The sequence below is a fragment of the Pelobates fuscus genome, chromosome 3 (assembly GCF_036172605.1).
Source record: "Pelobates fuscus isolate aPelFus1 chromosome 3, aPelFus1.pri, whole genome shotgun sequence".
Classification (NCBI taxonomy): Eukaryota; Metazoa; Chordata; class Amphibia; order Anura; family Pelobatidae; genus Pelobates; species Pelobates fuscus.
The window spans coordinates 14,228,255-14,250,041 of NC_086319.1; the positions used below are offsets into that span (position 1 = coordinate 14,228,255).

Here is a 21,787-nt window from a genome sequence, read left to right on the forward strand (position 1 = left end):
GTTATTATGGATTTTGACATTTTCTGTCCCTGAATTTTCTCTGACTGTGAAAGTGGCTGGAAAAACGTCCACTTTCCTCGGTTTTATATATTTTTTATAATGCGTCTTTATATTGATCTCCAGCAGCAGATAGAAGGCCATCTCCCCTCAGCTCTTTATTTAGGATTGTGTGAGTCTCCCAGCAATTAATAGTTACAGAGTCTTTATACTAACCATAACCTGCTGTTTGCATGGGTTGTTTTTTGTTCAGATGGAAAATTCAGGGTGTGAGACTTCTAAAATGTCTAGTGACGGTTCACTTAAAGAATCTAAGAAGAAATTATTCACTTGAAAATATAAAAATAAAAAAACACAAAAAAATAATAAAATCTGGACGCCAGTGATGACATATTGTACGCTGCAGAACATAGAGCAGCCGCCAAACACATTATATTTACGCAGAATTACGTTACTGCAACAATGCTCGGAAATGAGAAACGTAAACAATACACGTGCAAATTTCAAATGAAAAAACTACATACACCTCTCAATAAGCTTTATTGGTGTGAAGAAGGAAGGCTGGAATGGTATAATTATTATAAAAGCAAGATTATAAATAAAGTTAAATGTTCTTTTTCAGACACAGGTAGACATTAAGGAGAAAATTGAATAGTGCAATGATTCACAAAAAAATTTACAGCTCCTTTCGGGTTACCCACCCCCATGGTATACACAATATCATACTAATGGTATATCATGATTTGCTCACTGTTAATTGCCTTTAATTAAAGAAAGCCTAGTGTTTTTCTTTATAGTAAAAACTGCTTTTTGAAATGTTGTATTTCCCATTGAACTTGCCAAATATAATGTCATTATTATTATTTTATTATTTATATAGCGCCATCACCTTCCGTAGCGCTGTACCATTTTCTTTTTAAAGATCTCCGTATTACAGTATTGTCCTTTTGCAGACATTTCTCTTTACTCCATTCTGGCCATTTCTGGTGCCTTTATAAAGGCCTGAAGTTTGATCTTCCTGACATTGCAGAACATTAAACCTTGTACGTTGTACCTTGAGACATATTGTTCGACTTTCCCTTTGTGGATAATTCAGAATGAGCATTTTCAATTTCCATTTATCATGTTCTTCAGGCAGTTTGTATATAGACGTAGTTAGACTTGTGCAAATATTGCTGGTTATCTGTAGGAGAGCTGCACTCTCGGCCTCGTAATTTGAGAACACGCAAGCGACATCAAAAGAAAACAAAACCCCAAATTGAAAGTAGTTCTGATTATTTTCTATGAAATGGTCCTTCGTTTAGGTAAACCTAGGAGATATACAGTTTTACAAATTTAACACTCAGATTCGCCTGCTTGCGTACCGTGACCGGAGCAACGCATCCAAGAGCCTCCATTGTTGAATTAGGATTATATTTACTTTTCGGTTTTTCATATAAAGCGGAATCAATACATTTGGTGGATGATTTTGATTTTTTTTTTTTTAAGTATTAAAGTTAAATGTTTTAACAGCAGTGGGAAATGTTTTTTTTTAATAACTCTAAATTCGTACAGTCCGATAAAACAAGAAAAAGATCAGACAAAGTTGAATAAAACCCTTCCATATACACAGAGCACTGGTGGCTGCCCTCAACCCTACGTGATCTTCAACAGCTTTGTAAAAAATGTTTATAATTGGTAATTAATTGGTTACTATATGTTTCAGCTTCATTGTTTGAGAGCCCAAACTGAGTTCTGAAAGGGTTTCTCAGCCCTGTTAGTAAATCTTACAATGTATGCGACCCTCACATTTCAAGTGATTTGAACAACAAAATCCCTAGCCTACCCGTAGGGTTTGATCTATACCCCAAGTCTTACCGTGAAATAGCCAGGCCAAACCATGCAAGAAAATATAAGCGTGGCTTTTGATGAAGCCGAGGTTTTCCAGGTTTCTGAATTCTCGATGGAAAGGAAATGTTTTATTGAAATGAATTTCAGATCATCAAACATGTTTCCAAGACGTTAGCCAGCTGTTAGCATTGTGGCGAAGGTTGCATTGTGGGAATAGTCGTGTTTTGAGATCCGTGCGTTTGCACAGCCTGTGCCTCTGTTCATTCGACTTGCTGAATAGCGTTTTATATAAAGAAATGTTGGCTTTGAGTGAATCTGCCTTTAATGAAATAAAAACTCACCTTTCTGCTCTGAGGGTCAAGTAAAGACTTGCTGAACCTTTCATTATACCTTCGGAACAACTGCTTTAAAGGACCAATTACCCCGTCATGTTGCGGCAGGCAGAATCCTGTCAGGGCTGCAGGCAATCTAGTGAACCGATTGGAGTGATAAGTGAGCTTCATTGCCACATGAAATTGCATTTGTATGGAGAACGAGACCTGGCTCTGAGGACAGACTGTAAATACTCCGGCTTCGTCCTCATAATAATAAAATATAAAAAGAGCGAAAGAAAGGACCTTGGCAACCTGCGTTTGTGATAAACGGAGCCTGTCCCCTAAATTGCAGCTTTATTAATATTCATTAAATTTAAATGTGTATAACATGAATAGGGAATCATTAAATCACCTTAATCCACAGAGCATCGATAGTTTCAATGCGTTTTGGTAACATTTGTTTGTTTTCCAGATATTTAGTTTCTTAGTAAATTCTCTTTCTGACTGGCCGCTTTTTGTGTTTATGTTGATATATTTTTTATTTAACTGGTAACTTTGTTTATAACCACTAAACTCGCGTTAGCTGGCACTATACTGTGTGACATCACAACGTGCAGCTCTGCTACCAAAACCACAACATAATGGGTGATAATATCCTCCCCACGCTCTCATTTCTGTAATTACATTTTATTAAATTTGAGGGAGATTTATTAAGACAAAAGTAGGTTCTTCTAAATAAGGAGCAATCGCCATGGGAACTAGCATTACCTCTCCACCGCATAACTGTTCCTCTTCTTCCATTCTGGGACCTCTTTCATCTCTATCATCTGTCTACTTCCTCTTGCTCTTCTTCCCCCTTACCTCTACTTCCTCTTTCTCTCCCCCCTCTTCTTCCTTTGTACCTATACTTCCTCTGCCTCTCCTTCCTCTTTCACACCTATACTTCCTCTTCCTTCTCTTCTTCTTTCAAACCTCTACTTCCGTTACCTGCTCTTCCTCCTTCACCTCCTCTATGTCCCATATCTCATACACCTTTACTTCCTCTTACCTCTTCCATATCTCATACACCTTTACTTCCTCTTACCTCTTCCATATCTCATACACCTCTACTTCCTCTTACCTCTTACATATCTCCCACACCTTTACTTCCTCTTACCTCTTCCATATCGCATACACCTCTACTTCCTATTACCTCTTCCATATCTGATACACCTCTACTTCCTCTTACCTCTTCCATATCTCATACACCTCTACTTCCTCTTACCTCTTCCATATCTCATACACCTCTACTTCCTCTTACTTCTTCCATATCTCATACACCTCTACTTCCTCTTACCTCTTCCATATCTCATACACCTCTACTTCCTCTTACCTCTTCCATATCTCATACACCTCTACTTCCTCTTACCTCTTCCATATCTCATACACCTCTACTTCCTCTTACCTCTTACATATCTCCCACACCTTTACTTCCTCTTACCTCTTCCATATCTCATACACCTTTACTTCCTCTTACCTCTTCCATATCGCATACACCTCTACTTCCTATTACCTCTTCCATATCTGATACACCTCTACTTCCTCTTACCTCTTCCATATCTCATACACCTCTACTTCCTCTTACCTCTTCCATATCTGATACACCTCTACTTCCTCTTACCTCTTCCATATCTCATACACCTCTACTTCCTCTTACCTCTTCCATATCTCATACACCTTTACTTCCTCTTACCTCTTCCATATCTCATACACCTCTACTTCCTCTTACCTCTTCCATATCTCATACACCTCTACTTCCTCTTACCTCTTCCATATCGCATACACCTCTACTTCCTCTTACTTCTTCCATATCTCATACACCTCTACTTCCTCTTACCTCTTCCATATCGCATACACCTCTACTTCCTCTTACTTCTTCCATATCTCATACACCTCTACTTCCTCTTACCTCTTCCATATCTCATACACCTCTACTTCCTCTTACCTCTTCCATATCTCATACACCTCTACTTCCTCTTACCTCTTACATATCTCCCACACCTTTACTTCCTCTTACCTCTTCCATATCTCATACACCTTTACTTCCTCTTACCTCTTCCATATCGCATACACCTCTACTTCCTATTACCTCTTCCATATCTGATACACCTCTACTTCCTCTTACCTCTTCCATATCTCATACACCTCTACTTCCTCTTACCTCTTCCATATCTGATACACCTCTACTTCCTCTTACCTCTTCCATATCTCATACACCTCTACTTCCTCTTACCTCTTCCATATCTCATACACCTTTACTTCCTCTTACCTCTTCCATATCTCATACACCTCTACTTCCTCTTACCTCTTCCATATCTCATACACCTCTACTTCCTCTTACCTCTTCCATATCGCATACACCTCTACTTCCTCTTACTTCTTCCATATCTCATACACCTCTACTTCCTCTTACCTCTTCCATATCGCATACACCTCTACTTCCTCTTACCTCTTCCATATCTCATACACCTCTACTTCCTCTTACTTCTTCCATATCTCATACACCTCTACTTCCTCTTACCTCTTCCATATCTCATACACCTCTATTTCCTTACCTCTTCCTTCTGTCTCATCTCTCTTTTCTCTTTCTCACCTCCACTGTCTCTCCATCTCATCTCCACCTCTAACTGCACTCACACCTCCTCTTCTCTGCCGCCTACTTCTCTCTCTCTCTCTCTCTCTCTCTCTCTCACCCCTTCCTCATGCATCATTATTCTTGTTTTCCTCTCCCATCACTCCTTTTATGCCCCTCTTTTGACGGTCCTTTCTACCCAAGCTTTGTTCTCCCAGTTTGGGGAATCTACCATCAAAGGATCAATATATTTAAATGACTATCCTAGACCTGCTGCTTCTGCTTTTAAGTTCAAATTGAAAATGCAAAGTGCGCAGATTAGGAAATATGTATAATTACGATGGGCCAATAAGAATTGATTTCCTATGAAAAATCAATCGGGGGAAAAAAAAATCCTCCTCTGACCAGACTATTCCCAGAATCCTCCACTTCACACACCTCACAAAGTAACATCTTCACTTTTAATTAATCATTATATAGTGTACGGGTGATGGTTTCAGTGCTTTATTAGTCTTTACGAACAGAATTGGAACGAATGGCGAAATTTAAATGAATATTCTTTTTTCAACTGCTTCTAGGAAAACGTCTGCATATAATCTGGAATTTTTAGGGGTTTGTTAGGGGATTCACAAATTAAAGTTTCCTGTTTGCTTCTACTTGTGAAAGAACTAACTGAACTACAAATTGCAAAAATCTTGTTTTGGCATTTTTAATATTGATGCGTTGCCAGAAAAATGTCTCATTTAACCCCTCAATGACACAACTTCTGGAATAAAAGGGAATCATGACGGAATATATCCGTCGTCTGTCCTTAAGGAGTTAAGGAAGAGCTTTAATTTTCCAGTAAAGTCATTGATAACAGCAGGGGTGGGTGCTTCAAATATTCACTTGAGGTGTGGCTAACAATGGCTTTTATAGAACATCTTTATCATTCAGTCTAGAAATACTTATTCAATTATTTAAAATATATATTCTGGGTAAAATTGTGGAAAAGTCATTGGTGGCGCGAATTATTGCAAATTATTAGTTGACTTAGATCTAATTGGATCGGATATTGATATTTACTGATACTGTATGTTTGTTAAAGGGACACTCCAGGCACCCAGATCACTTCTGCTCATTGAAGTGATCTGGGTGCCAACTTCCATCCCCCTTAACCCTGTAAGTGTAATTATTTCAGTTTTTATAAACCTCGATATTTACCTTCCAGGGTTAAGTCCTCCTCTAGTGGCTGTCTATCAAGCAGCCACTAGAGGGACTTCTGGGCTTCCTAGAACACAAAAAGTGTCCTCATGCTTTGCTGGAATCCCCATAGGAAAGCAGTGAATAATGCTTTCCTATGGGGAGGTCTAATGCGCGCGCTGCCATAGCCGCACATGTGCATTAGGTCTCCCCCACCGGTTGACGTCGGCGGGGGGGGAGCGTGGGTGAGATGAGATGGGGAGTGGGAGGAAAGCTGATTGTTTTCCTGGCACTGGAGAGTCCCTTTAAGAACAATAAGTAGAATGCATTTTGTTGCACTTACTCAGTGAATGGGGGTCTTTCCCTTCTCTGGGATTTGCACCACGGAATAAAATAGTGAAAATCACCTATAACTTGTGTTAACATTGTTTGATTTCTTTTAAATTTGTATTAAAGATTTCGCAATTGACATCATTATCCAGTTCAGACAAGGCACACCCAGGGCACACATTGCAAATGGGGAGAAGAAATAGAAACATTGTTTCATTTCTCTGCTTCTCTGTATGATTTCTCTATGCTGACTGCCAGGTGTGAAGGACAGAGCTTATAACCCATTGTAAAGCGCTACAGAATATATAAATATAATAATAACGATAGACAGGGAGATAAGATGGAGGCGTCCAGGCATAGAATAAAGTTGTGGATTTATATATTTAATTGCATTTTTGACACATCACAAATACATATTTGTTGAAAATATAGGATACGGAATATTAAACATCCGGTGACTGTTTTCCATTAAATAGGGGAAGTCGGGCTACTAGTGGAAATGGGATCTATGGGTTATTTGGAATTGTTTATTTTATTTTTTGTGACCAGTTGCCCAAATCAGATCTTTACATCAGTGGTGGAAGTTTCCCAAGGAATAACATCAGATGTCGAGTCTGTGAATATATTGTGGCTTTGATTTCTGATTTTATCTGATGACTTTAGCCACATAGAATTGATTAACGTCAGCAGCCATACTATTGCTATTGATCATAATGCTACACAGAAAATGTCATTTCCTAACTGTAATATTCAGAGCTGCGAAACCTTGATTTTATTCCTAAAATCTCAAAATACCTGTGAAAATACATAGAGCAGAGTCACACTGGTTAAAACCATGCCTTGAAGTTTGAATCCATAGATCCTGTATTTCACTGGTGACAATCAATCATGTTTGATTAAACTCATTTTAATTGTTTCAGTATTAAGAACAAAAACTCCGGCGCACTAATCCCCCCCGTTATTAAAGACACAATCTCCTATCTGAGCGTAAAAGGTAAGACTCAATGCTTTTTCCTCTTATATAAACCGACCCGGAGTAATACAATTTAACCCATGCATATTGTAAATAGCAGTACTGAACTAAATCTACTGGGACACCACCACGTGCAGCCTCTAATGTCAAACCATAAAATCCTAACTGCAACAGTGGAAATCACGTTGCTGTTAAATGCATGACCAGCTAGAACTCTTCCTAAAACCATTCTGTGGGCCGTCACACTCTCTGTAACGTAATGACTCCTTTACCTTATTACACGACTTTCTTAAAACAAACTAATTAATATGAAGGAATATTAATTAACGGTTTCTGCAATCAGTCACGTTACCACAAAGAGAAGTTTGTCAGATGAATTAGTGCCTACATTACACACAACAACAAACTAAGAATTCTTAAAACTTATAGCCTGGTTTTGTTTAAGAAATGTATTATGTTCTAAACTTTAGCATGAATATAGATCTGCTGTATATCTTATATTTTCTATTTAACTTAACTGATTTTATTATGATTTTGCATGTTTAATTATAAATTCACACTAAAATAAATATATAGACTTGTATGACTAAAACCTTGGAGTTTTACAAAAAATTCCAAAAAAAGAAAAACTGTCGGATTCTGATTTTCATAATGAAATTATTTGTTATACTGTGACATGGATAGTGTCGGCTGAGAGTGCTGAGCAATCCGCACACACCATACCCTGTCTCCTGGTTCTAGGAAGAGCTTTGGTTTATATCTTATCCCTAAACGGTTTGATATTAAGACAGGGGCTGACAGGGGCTGATGCCAGGACACTCTTGGCAAGCGGTGACCTGCAATGGTCGCGTGGCTTAAATTCTCACTTAATGTAGTAACAACCCCCCAGACATGGAGGAACTCCCCGCAGAACAACCGGAGCCCTCTGGGACGCAACTGGCCGCGGTAACACCAGCGGGCAGAGACATACAGGGCCCGGCCACCAGACAAGACATTGCCGACCTGCTGCAGGAAATGAGGCAACTACATGCCGCGGACTTTAACCTCCTCCAGACCGAAATACAGGCAGTGACGGCGCGCACGCAGGCCTCGGAGGAAAACATACAAGACCTGCGACAAGAGGTACAGGGGCTTGCAGAACAAATCCACCAACTCCAAACCTCCCAGACCGCCCTCAATACAAGAGTGGATGTGTCAGAGGATCACAACAGACGTGTTAACATCAAACTCAGGGGGATCCCCGACACCATAGACTCTACGGAGCTACCCCACTACCTTAGGCGCCTCATAGCCACGATCCTACCGCACTCCCAAGCGAAAAACATGGTACTGGATGGCTTCTTTCGTATCCGAAAGCCTAGAACAGCACCCTCTAAAACCTCACAAGATGTCATCATACGATGCCGCTCTACAACGGATAAAATCAGGCTTCTTACTGCAGTCCGGGGTAAAACCCCACTCTCCTTCGAATCCTCCAACCTCACCTTTTATCAAGATGTGACAAAGAACACCTTATTATGGCGCAAGTCCTTAAGCCACGTCACTAGCCAACTGCGCGCAGCCAACATCGCCTATAGATGGACATTACCAAGATCCCTAATGGTAACTAAAGACGGCACCACCACCAGCCTCACCTCGCTACAAAATGCCGAACTATTCCTGCAGAACCTAGGGATTCCCACACAACCTAGGCAACAGGCAACTTTTACCGCGACACATTCCTGGGACCCGAGTAGAACAGCACCTTTCGTCCCCAGGGGCGCGGAGAGGATGGGAGCCCCGACATGAACTGTCTATCGAGCCGGGCCTCCACCTTCTCCTGTTCCACGGTCTCTACCGTTATGATCACTGTGATTTCTATAATTTTGTTGAAATGTTTTATAGTTTTAATGCTCTAGTTTAATTGTTATTGAAAATACACCAAGGGCTCTAAATCTACACACACTAGACATAGGGCTGCTAGGCACAGGGACCCCGCATAGGGGCACCCCTGGGCCCTAGCGCAGGCTCTCACTACACGGGGAACTACGACAGACACGCACAAGACCACACTCTCTCTCCCCCCCCCCCGGGATAGGGGGCATCAACATAAGAGACCGAACCTAGGCGGGACACCCACACTAAAAAGTAAACCACTACTGGCTAGATCATTACTGTGCATCCAAAGGGAAAGGGTCCTACTGACCTCACACCGACCTCCTACTCCACTCCCTTATGGCTTAAGACAACCCAACTAGGAAAGGGCAAGTCCCTCACCAAACATAAAGGTCGATAGCCAAGAATCGTACGACGGACATGTCCACGCCAAACGACCGGCAGCTACGTGACTACCTTCAGCCTACACTCAGAAAAGCGTGTTCACTACATTCTAACCAACGATGTACTATCACACTTACACACTAGCCACATAACTCAACTTGCCTAAAGACGCAATTGATTTTCGACTAATACAGTACACCATACATGTCCTGTCCGCAAAATTACGCCTAACTGTTAATCATATTGTTACTCACTAATTGCCTGCTATCAAAGTTAATGTACATATCGTTTCTAGAAGTGTATGTCTAAAGCCTGTAATTCAACGTATGCATCATTGTAGGCTAGCAGTCAACTCTGTTGTCTTACTTTGTGACACTTACCTTCACCTGAAACGCTGTGTTTCTTCATGTTATAAAAAAAAAGGAAAATATGGCAGTCTTTCTTAGGAGTGTAACACAACCATCTTATTAGCATCCACGCATGTTATCCCTATGTACCTCCTTTTTCTATTCTGTACCCCATAACGCATATGCCATAATAAAAGAAAGATTTACAAAAAAAAAAAAAGAATTGCCATACGCCTAAACCTGACACGCTCTCGGATAACAAAGATGACTACAGGGTAAAGAATAAAAGAGTCATGGACTGATGTAGTCCTGGTGATGCCTCGGGTTACAGTAAAAGAATGATAGAAATATATGAAGTAAGTAGAGTTTGTCGGCCCAGGACTTTAAAACGAGAGAAATCTCCATGTACCCTTCCTGGTAAAATATTTTATAAAATAAAAAATGTGTTAAGTAGCCCACATTGAATCTGCCGTCAGAGTGACACACAGGGTCAATTCTAGTGCCACAATGTTATCAACATGGAGAGGGTTCCGTGACAATTTGCTGTAAATAAAGTGGCACTTTCTCCAATACTCGTGATATTGGTACACGCGTGTTCTATGGGTCGTGTCACCTGAGTTCTTGATAAAATTCTGCAATTGTATCTCACAGGACTTCACACAGAGGGCTTGTTCAGACGCTCTGCCAGCGTACATGTTATTAAAGACATCCAGAAGAGTTATAACCTCGGTAAGTGTTTCCCAAAACAAGCACAACTATTCGAAGCATATCACTGACTTGTAGCTGAAGTGTTCTGCCATGTAATTCGTTAATCATAACGCTATTTGTAATCTAAATGTCATGTTTGATAAATTAGGGGTCCTGTGAGACATAAAGGGATTCATTACATACTACAAGATGGAAGACAGAACTATTAAAATATAACAACCTTAGCTGAGCAGTTTACACGTCATAATTCCATGTTCCCATAAAACGAATTCACATCTACACATAATCCATACCTACCAAGTGTCCCTATATAGGAAGAACAGTCCTTATTTTAGGTCCAAGCCCCTCTGTCCCACTTTTCTCTCCTAATGTCCCTCTTTTCTAGGCACTCCATATTGTTGGTGTGTCTCACAGAGCTCCACAGCAATAATACTCCCAGTAATGTGTCTGAGTGTATAACAGAGCTCCACAGCAATAATACTCCCAGTAATGTGACTGAGTGTATAACAGAGCCCCACAGTAATAATACTCCCAGTATTGTGTCTGAGTGTATAACAGAGCTCCACAGCAATAATACTGCCAGTAATGTGTCTGGGTGTGTAACAGAGCTCCACGGCAATAATACTCACAGTAATGTGTCTGAGTGTATAACAGAGCTCCACAGCAATAATACTCCCAGTAATGTGTCTGAGTGTATAACAGAGCTCCACCGTAATAATACCCCCAGTAATGTGTCTGAGTGTATAACAGAGCTCCACAGCAATAATACTCCCAGTAATGTGTCTGAGTGTATAACAGAGCCCCACAGCAATAATACTTCCAGTAATGTTCCTGAGTGTATAACAGAGCTCCGCAGCAATAATACTTCCAGTAATGTGTCTGCGTGTATAACAGAGCCCCACAGTAATAATACTCCCAGTAATGTGTCTGAGTGTATAACAGAGCTCCACATCAATAATACTCCCAGTAATGTGTCTGAGTGTATAACAGAGCCCCACAGCAATAATACTCCCAGTAATGTGTCTGAGTGTATAACAGAGCCCCACAGCAATAATACTCCCAGTAATGTGTCTGAGTGTATAACAGAGCTCCACAGCAATAATACTCCCAGTAATGTGTCTGAGTGTATAACAGAGCTCCCCAGCAATAATACTCCCAGTAATGTGATTTTAAATTGCAACAAATGTGTCTAGAAATCAGTCTGTGTAAATAAGGTACATTGTTCTTGTTATAAATGTCATTTTAGTTCTATAAATAGTTATCAGTTAGTCAGAACAGCCCGCCCCTGGTTACATCCCTACTCACACCCCTAAAATTAAAGTGTCCCTCTTTGTCCATTTGAAATGTTAGGATATATGCATAACCAAGAGAGTATTGACATGTATTAGATGTTGCTTCAATCTTTTTATCTATAGAACAGTGTCTGTCTCTAGTGCTTAAAACACATTCCCACTTCCCTATATCCATGTGAATTATTCTAACTAACTGTTACTAATGTATCACTCGGAGAGTAAATATGCTAATTTATTAATGAAGTCAAGCTCCCGGGTATATTGTGTTCATTTAGATCCATAATTAAAATAGTTTACACTGTGTGAACTCTTACTAATACTAATAATATCTGCTGTAAAACATTAGTGAATCTATTTACTGACCATTTATACAGCGGGTGGGGGGAGATCATTTTACCGAAACGTCATTATCAGAAAAGGTGAAGAGTTTTAAAAATAGTGTAATCAGCAATGGAATGTTCAGGTTAGTGCCATTAGTTTCCATGGTGATTTCTCTAATTTTAGAACATTGTTATATTTAATCTGTACATTGGGGGGAAATGTATCAATCTCCCTGAAGTGGACTTTTATTTGTGAATGTCAGGAGTTTGTTAAATCGATACTGAGAGTAATGTTCAGGAGATCTCTGTGCTTCAAGTATATATAGCAGGGTAACTCGTTACTCTATTCCTGACGCTGTTCTGCAGGAAAGCCAGTGAATTTTGATGAAAGCGATGATCCTCATATCCCAGCTGTTGTCCTGAAGTCTTTCCTGAGAGAATTGCCAGAACCTTTACTGACTTTCGGCTCGTACCAGCGAATCTTGGAGATCACTCGTGAGTCACAATGACTGACATCTGTTTAATTCACACCTCCCAACTGTCCCGATTTAGGCAGAACAGCCCCACTTTCAGGATGATGTCATGCCACCTCAGTTTTATTCCCTTGTATCCTGCATGCGGGTACAATAAAGTACTGTCCCCACAGTGCCAGCGCATCATTGGCCACGCTTATTAGACATTATTATTATTATTATGTTATTTATATAGCGCCATCAAATTCCATAGCGCTGTACAATGGGTGGACGAACAAACATGTAATTGAAAGCAGACAAGTTGGACACACAGAAACAGAGGGGTTGAGGGCCTGCTCAATGAGCTTACATGCTAGAGGGAGTGGGGTATAGTGACACAAAGGGTAAGGGAAGTATTAGGGAAGTAGATTGGTAGAATAGTATTCACTGAAGACTTAGTGTTTTGTTTGTTTTTTAAATGATAGTTGCAGGAGAGAAATTAACTGGGAACTATTGACAGTTTGACAAGCTTGTGCATTGCTGAGGGCAGTAGGACCACGCACAGTGCGCTTCAACAGCAGTCACGGTACGATCTGCTCTGATTGGACACTCGGAGGTCATCTGTATGAGACCCATGGGTTAGGAAAGGGACATGTTGGAAGTAAAGAGTGAATTTGGAAATTGGAAGGGAATGATAAACAAATGAAATACTTTTCTATAGAAAGGGTAGTAGATACCTGTAAAAGCCTTCCAGTGAAAGGAGTAAAATCAAACACAATAGAAACCAATTTTCTGGGATCAGTTTAATAATTATAGCTCAATTCTTCTGACGCCAAGTAATTCCTGGCACTTGCACAGCGCCCGTCTGTTTGTCCTGGTGTTTTCAATGGAGATGTTTATAGAATCGTATCCCTATAAATAATATTAAACCCACATATTACTTTCCTTATAGTGCTTCATCCTGTTAATATGGAAGAATAATCTTGCAATGTTCCCCTGCCAGGATATAACCCCCCCAACATTTTTACATTTCTATAATCATTCCATTTTGTGCGTGTGCTGCGTTTGATAATGTTTTGTGGTGCATTTTGTATGTTTCAGTGGTGGAGAACGTTTTACGTGTAACCAGGTGTAAACAGATTATACACAGCCTTCCGGACGATAATTACGCCGTGCTAAAATACGTCATGTGTTTTCTTTACGCGGTATGTATGAAGAGCCTCTGGCCATGGCAGGGGTTTTGTAAAGTTTTTGTGCTACCACTGGACACCAGTAAATCACACCGACCTTTAATAATACCCTGATTCATGAAATATTTTAATGTGGAATATTCCCTTATCCATAAAGAGATTTGTGTCACTTAGGCACACCATAACAACTATTTCAGAGTCCCTGAAAACATTTTCCGGCATTGTCACGGCCAGGTTTCCATGAAATAGAATCTTTATGAAAGATTTATACTGTGATACTGTGACTGACTGACTTGTAATTTATGTAGAATCAAAATATTTTACGAGACACCGTAGCCATTACTCTGTCTCAGACAAGACTCTTTTTGGCAACATGTGGCAATGGGTGGAGCTTCTGGAAATGCCCACCCCATGTGAGTGGATGTCTCTTTGCAAAGTGACAATTCCGCTTTAAGTGTGATGAAGTGTCTGCACTTTTATTAAAATTAACAGCCAATCATTCTCCAATGAATGTCATTTACTGTCCATCATAGCTCAACGCGCACACAGCACTTCCACAAGCAGAACTCCGTAAATGACATTTGTTCAGCATTCGATTCCGCATTTTGGCTGTGTTCAATTACAGCCAGGAGCCGGTGACATTAATGAGGTGCACAAATGTATTTTATTTAATGATATTTAAATAATTGGGCAACTGTGGAGAGCGCTCTGTAGGAAGGAAATTCAAAATATGGAACCCAATTTAAACTGAGGCAAATGTCTTGTTTTTTTTTTTATTCCCTCATTCTAAAACTTAAAATGATATATATATATTTTTAGGGTCGATTCGAATCCAGCTCCCAATCCAGACAGTTTGATATTAACGTGTAGTTTGGTCCAATAGGCAACATTTAATCTTATTGTACAATGAAATGATTAAAAATAATAATACGTTCTGCCTTGTTCCAGGTATAGATTATGACAATAATGATAATATACAGACAATAATGTGTATGTTCAAAAAATAAGGCCTCCTCTGTGAAGACACAGAAGGGTTTGGTAGTGTGCATGTGATTCTTTGCGCATGTATTTCAGAAGCCTCGCAGCACATGCGCCATGACTTAAAGGCGAGTGTACAATGTATCCATGAAGGGTCCAAACATTCGCGTTTACACCCTCAGCCGTAAAGCTTTACATCAAACCATGCCTTTCCTACCCTTTGGACTTTCTCCCCGGCTACTGAACAAGAGGTGGATGCGCTTCTCCTTTCCTCTCGCCCCACCACTTCCCCGCTCCATCCTGTCCCACCTTATCAAATCTCTCTCCCCTTGTCTTGTGCCTTCCTTAACAAACATCTTCAACTGCTCTCTCTCTTCTGGCATTGTCTCTGCTGCCCTTAAACATGCCACTGTAGTACCGATCCTGAAAAAAGCATCTCTTGACCCATCCTCCCTCTCTAACTATCGTCCCATTTCCCTGCTCCCTTTTTCCTCAAAGCTTCTGGAACGACTTTACACGTACGTCTGTCTTCCTCAATAAAAGCATCCGTCCCTTCCTTACGCAAGATGCTACTAAGGAGCTTGTCCATGCTCTAGTATCCCGCATGGATTATTGTAACCCTCTCCTAATTGATCTTTCCAAAAACCGTATTGCCCCACTGCAGTCCATAATGAACGCTGCCGCCAGACTGATTTTCCTCTCTAGTCGGTCCTCTCACACCTCACCCCTTTGTCAGTCCTTAAATTGGCTTCCTGTATCCTATAGGAGTCAATTCAAAGTGCTAACCAATTCTAGCCCCTCTTATATCTCTTCACAGATCCATAGATATGCCCCTTCTCGGTCTCTCCGCTCTGCCTGTGACCTTCTCCTGTTCGTTGCTCGCACCCGTACGGCCAACTGGCGCTTGCAGGACTTCTCGCGGGTGGCTCCTTTCCAATGGAATAGCCTGCCTACCGCCATCAGACTCTCCCCTAGTCTTTAATCGTTTTAAGAAGTGCCTTAAAACCCATCTCTTTAGGAAAGCTTATGGCCTCCCAGAGTAACCTCTACCTCACATACCTGTCTCTTGCTCTCTCCTAAAGGGCAGCACTCTTCTCTCTCCTCCAGCTCTGCTTCACTCTCACCTTATTTGATTGCAAATTCCTGTCCTATTGTGTTTTACACCCCACCTCCTATAGACTGTAAGCTTGTTTAAGCAGGGTCCTCTTCAACCTATCGTTCCTGTAAGTTTTCTTGTAATTGTCCTATTCATAGCTAAATCCCCCATCTCATAATATTGTAAAGTAAAATCTGTTGGCGCTATATAAATGGTAATAATAATAGTGTCAGGTGAGAAAGTAATTGTGGCGAAACCGACCTCGCCACGTGTCCTTGGAGGGGACTGATTGCCCGCCTCTTGCCTTTGGACTATGGACCAGACTTTATGGGAATGTGATACCCCAGATAGCCATACCATGGAGCCTATTCATATAATGAAAGACTATGGGAAAGACTTTAGCTCCATGGCAATTGTACTGTGTGAGTAGGATCTGCGCGCTATTCGGTAGTTTTGTGCGCGCAGATCCCAGCTATCTGGGGATAGGTGAAATGTCTGTGTGTTATGTGTAAATGTGACTTTATGTATTTTAAAGTGTTTTATGTCGTTTTGCAACCATGTGGTTAATGGAGTCTGCCTCTAGTCCTGGATAATTGGATTACTTCTCCAATTAACTCCAGGGCAGAAGGGAGGAAACCAGGGTGCATTGTGGGGATGTTTTTCTGCCAACCAGGAGGGACAAAAGATACTTTTAGTAACTTTTGAACCCCTGGTCGGATTCATGCCATTTTTTAACATGTTGTTCCCCTGAATGGATTGATTGTGGATATGTATTTTTATGTGAATGTGATGTACGGTTTTAAAGTTATGAAAGTAGTGTAAAAGTATATTTTACACTGTATGCATAATGGGATTATGTGTCACACTAAGGGGAGGGGATGTGTGGGAGGTAACATCTATGTCACTGGTTCTTTTATGCCTCCCCCTGGGTGTGGCCTGTATGTGTGAGTTGGAAATAAAAGCCAGGCTGGATGAGCCAGTCCAGAGTTCCTGTTTTACCCTCAAAGTGATGTGTCGTCTCATTATTGGGGGGAAGGATTTATTGCATGCTGTTCCAGTTGACTGCTAGGAGTACAAGCCTATTCGTATGGTTCCTATTCAATAGTCTACAGCATTCATATGCTTGGGAGAATTTAAAAGGTTTCTCGGATTCAGTGTTCGTGTGTCTCCAGTCGGGAGAATGGTGTTTGCAGTAGCTGCCTGTGCATCTGTAAAGGGGATTATCGCCTAAACTGGGTTTTACCCTCTTGTAAGTGAAACGGTCCGTTACAGTAATATTAAGGCTAGAAACTGAAATTAAAGGTCTTAAATAATTCACGTTAAACATTTTAAACATCATAATAGCCGTTCTGCAATGATGCCAAACACACGCACCACGTCTACAGCGAGACACACTCTATTCCTCCAATGCTGCTGGCTGTGGATAATGAGAGTGCATTCTCCATCGTGCGTGCAGGATCCTAACTAACATTGATAAAGCTTAAACTTTTGGATTGTAAGCTTATTTCACCTAGTGTCCCTGTATTATGTAAATGTTTGTTAGAATGAAATGTATGTCTTCTTTTCCTATGGTACAGATCCGTGGAATATGTTGGTGCTATATAAATAATTGTAATTGTAACTCCAATGCCAAGTGCCTCCTAAACCATAGCATGTACAAACTGCGCCTTAAAGGGAAACTCCAGTGCCAGGAAAACGATCCGTTTTCCTGGCACTGGAGGGTCCCTCTCCCTCCCACCCCCCAATCCCCAGTTGCTGAAGGGGTGAAAACCCCTTCAGTGACTTACCAGAGGCAGCGACATGTCCCACGTCGCTGCTTCCTCCTCCTCCCCCGCCGCTCCTCCTTCTGCTTACGTCGGCCGGTGGGCGAGACTGATCCCGTCCGCCGGCCAAGGAGACCTAATGTGCATGCGCTTCATTAGCGCACCCCATAGGTAAGCATTGAAAATGAATTTCAATGCTTCCCTATGGGGAATAGAGCGACGCTGTAGGTCCTCACACAGCGTGAGGACGTCCAGCGATGCTCTAGCACAGAAAACCTGTGCTAAAGAGCAGGAAGTTCCCTGGAGTGGTCTGGGTGCCAACTCCCACTACCCTTAACCCTGCAAGTGTAATTATTGCAGTTTTTTTTAAAACTGCAATAATTACCTTGCAGGGTTAAGTCCTCCCCTAGTGGCTGTAGACAGCCACTAGGGGAGGACTTAACCCTGCAAGGTAATTATTGCAGTTTTAAAAAAAACTGCAATAATTACACTTGCAGGGTTAAGGGTAGTGGGAGTTGGCACCCAGACCACTCCAATGAGCAGAAGTGGTCTGGGTGCCTGGAGTGTCCCTTTAAGGCTCTGTACTTGTTTAAACATAGTGCATCCATTTACAGCATCAGTCCACTTGTACTGCTTTTAATGAACATGGCCTGAATAACAGCAGCTCGTAAGGATTCCTCGAACGTCATTTATTGTCTTTCGTGGAACAGTCAGCTCTCATCTGCTGCGTGAACTGCGTGCTCCTAATGACATTTGTTTAGCTGTTGATACATGGTTCTGCAGTGTTTGCTAAGCAGGTGCTTGAAGCTTTAATGAGGTGTGCAGTCGTGTTATATAATGCTTGGTAGTAATTGGCACGGAATGGTGCAGAATGCTATGTGGGAAATGTGATTTATTTAAAGTTTAAAAAGGAAATTTCAATTTCAAACTATAGTTTTTTGATATAAGGAGAGCTCTGACTGCTTTTCTGGGGTGAAGAAGGATTTTTTTCCTAGTTTGTTGCAAAATTGGAAGCGCTTCAGACTGGGTTTTTGTGTAGTATTCGTATTGGTAAAGTAGACTGAAAGACCAATTTTAGTCTTTCATTTTTTTTAGTAGATAGCTCCCTAATACTGTTAGAATTAGGGAGTTATCTACTAAGTGGCTGCAAGATGCAGACGTGGCACGAATCTGATCGTAATTTCAATGAAATTCTGAACCAAACAAAAACTACCGAATTTTGTCCTAACACGAATGGACAAACTGTGCTCATTCTGTTAGGACGACATTCGGTGATTTCGCCAGCACCCTGTCTAAATCACAGGACATTCAAACGGCGAAAAAAGCAACTCGAGATCACAAAGGAGAGGTGAGTATTTTGGAGAAATGTATTTGACCACAGAAGATTTAAGCTCCTCCTTTGGTCAAAGAAGGTCATACACAGGAAAATAAATAAGACAAAGCAGTCCCTACTTTATCTTATAATTTAAAGAAAACGCCTAGATCCATGGCTATTCTTATTAACCCCTTAAGGACACATGGCATGTGTGACATGTCATGATTCCCTTTTATTCCAGAAGTTTGGTCCTTAAGGGGTTAAACAGAGCCATAGATGGTTGGACATGGGAAAGAACAAAAGCTCATCCACAAAATTACGTTAGCAGCTAGGAGAGCCGTAGCCTCAGAGTGGCTTAAACCTGGCACACCACCCATGGCAGGAGTGATAAACAGGATAAAAGAGGTCCACTTGATGGACAACTTAACGGCTAGGATAAGGGGCTCTTTAACCCCTTAAGGACACATGACCTGTGTGACATGTCATAATTCCCTTTTATTCCAGAAGTTTGGTCCTTAAGGGGTTAAAAAACTTTTCAGAAGATCTGGGAACCCTGGGAAAACTAACCTGGGAAGTTAATACGAACATGACCTGCCTGACAAACTGCCCACTCCATTCATGGAAAGCTCCCCCCCCCCCCCCCCCACACCCCTCTCCACCCTTTTGGATCTTTACCTTTTCCATTCTTTCTTTAATGTTTCATAAAAATCACAAATATTGACTACCATGAGGCATCCCAGTGAGACAGACATATAACGCAAACATGGAATGTAAGAATTGTTTGCGATCCTTCCTATCCATACACCGCCGTGTTCGGCGATCTCCGATGACGGAGCATAATAATGCTTAGCACACGATAAATAAAGAGAAAGCCAGGAACCACCTATAACAACACGCAAACCAGACACGACAATTACAGTCCATATGTCATTACACTAAGCTTTATATGTCAAAGAGCGGTGTATGCGATCTGATCTAAAACTGTTTCTGTTCTTTACCGAATATATCTGCTAATTATTGTCTCGTTTATTGTATGTCAATACAAAATATTCCCAAAAAAAACAAAGATAGTGGAGATTAGGAGGGGCAGTGTTGGCCAGTTTAGAATTACTCCGCATTCAGATGAGTGTCTAAATGTCTTAATGTGTAGCACATGTGACTGTGTATATGTTGAATATGAATACATTTAGTATGCCTATGCAAAAAAAAAACCCTATATGAAATAGGAAGAAAAGAAGAACAGATTCTGAGAGAGGAAGAGAAGAGAAAATAATAGGATAAAGGTAAGTTCGGAGTGACAGTGCCACTTTAAGTTTTAACCTACTAGTTCTCAAGCAGTTTGATGTTTACTTTATAGTGAATTCCTTCCATTTGGTTAAAATCGGTTCTTTCAACTGACTGTTCTTTCAAATTGTGACAACTCAAAAAAATGAGTAAAAGTCTTTATAGATATTCGATATTTGATAGAATACTGGATATCAATTTGTCTCATGTTTTTTGGTCTGTTTTATTTTTCCACAGCTGTCTCAGGAGAGCATCAGTAACAAAATGAGCGCTTCCAATCTGGCCTGCGTGTTCGGATTGAATTTAGCTTGGCCTCAGGAAGGACCCCCCTCTATTGATGCTCTATTACCTCTGAATGTCTTTACTGAACTTATGATAGAATTCTATCCTCAAATCTTCGACTCACGAACGGTCCCCGGAGAATGCTTGCCCTAAGTGGTGGACAGGATTGCCAGGTTGCCCATTACCCATTTAACCAAAGGAAAACGACTCCCAAAACGGTTTTTAGGATTCAGAAATTCTTATATATATTCCACTGAATGTTACAAAATGCTCTTCTTAGAATATTGATGTGTACCTTGAAGTGGCCATGTCTTCTAAACATCAGTCAGTTAAAATGATATCCCCAACAGATTACTATTATTCTGACATTATTATATCTCATGGTGGAGGAAGACATTTTGGAATGCTACCACAATGGTCAAACCCCGATAAGGTGTTCAATGACTGTTACTACTAATAATACAATTTACAATCATAATAATCTCAACATGGGATTTGCTAAATTGATCTGATTGCATCCCAGCATTCTGTATGTACAAGAGGAACATTTTAGACGCACCTTCTGATGCAAAGTGCGCAGTCTGCCCAGGAAGAAGCATTGTCAGATTATTTGGAAATTCTTATATAAATAAAAAAAATCAGATTTAGAAATTGTCAGCACAGGATATAAGCAATGTCCACAATATCAAAGGAAGAAGTGAATAAAATGTCTGAGGTGGCTACGTACAGTTTATGAATTTTGTTACAAACTTCTGTATTTTGTATTTATTTGATTGCTATTATAATCTGCTTGCCTATTGACAGACCATCGATGCAAAAAGCTAAGTTTCAGAAATCAATCAGCGATGGTTTTTTCCGAACTATGGTGACACTGTACGTGAGAGTGTGTAAATAAATGCTTATTTTTATTTGTATGTTTTCTGGTGATTTAAGAAACAAACAAAAAAAACATTTATCCTCTTTAAATATAATAAACAGTTTATTTTTCGTAAAATAGCGTATAAAATAGTCTGTGCTTCGTGTTTTAACTGACTGTCCTTCCTGTCTGTTTGTTTTTGCTAAATATTTTTTGGGTATTATTGATGGTCGAGTCATCATCCTACAATTCTTTATTTAGCATTGGTGTGAAGAGTTAAATAAAGAGGTAAGAACGTGTAAAATACATTTCACAATAAAAATAGCTGCACCCTGTCTCTGTCCTAATTCTCTTTCTCTTTCTCTCTCTCTCTCTCTCTCTTTCTCAATCTCTCTAAATAACTGTCTG

General features: G+C 40.5%; 1 protein-coding gene across 2 annotated transcripts in view; it reads left to right on the plus strand.

The window, feature by feature from the left end:
* The window catches only part of ARHGAP8 (Rho GTPase activating protein 8), a 62,248-nt gene extending 40,813 nt beyond the window's left edge, over nt 1–21,435 (plus strand). Inside the window, exons 9-13 of one of the 2 annotated variants that reach the window (XM_063446726.1) lie at nt 7,185–7,258; nt 10,495–10,572; nt 12,530–12,658; nt 13,717–13,820; nt 14,625–14,745. In XM_063446726.1, coding sequence (XP_063302796.1) covers nt 7,185–7,258; nt 10,495–10,572; nt 12,530–12,658; nt 13,717–13,820; nt 14,625–14,675 — 436 coding nt within the window. In that variant the 3' untranslated portion in view covers nt 14,676–14,745. Of the gene's footprint in view, nt 1–7,184; nt 7,259–10,494; nt 10,573–12,529; nt 12,659–13,716; nt 13,821–14,624; nt 14,746–20,478 lie in introns of those variants that run through there. The other variant, XM_063446725.1, reaches the window with a different exon arrangement.
* Nucleotides 21,436–21,787: the final 352 nt, after the last annotated feature.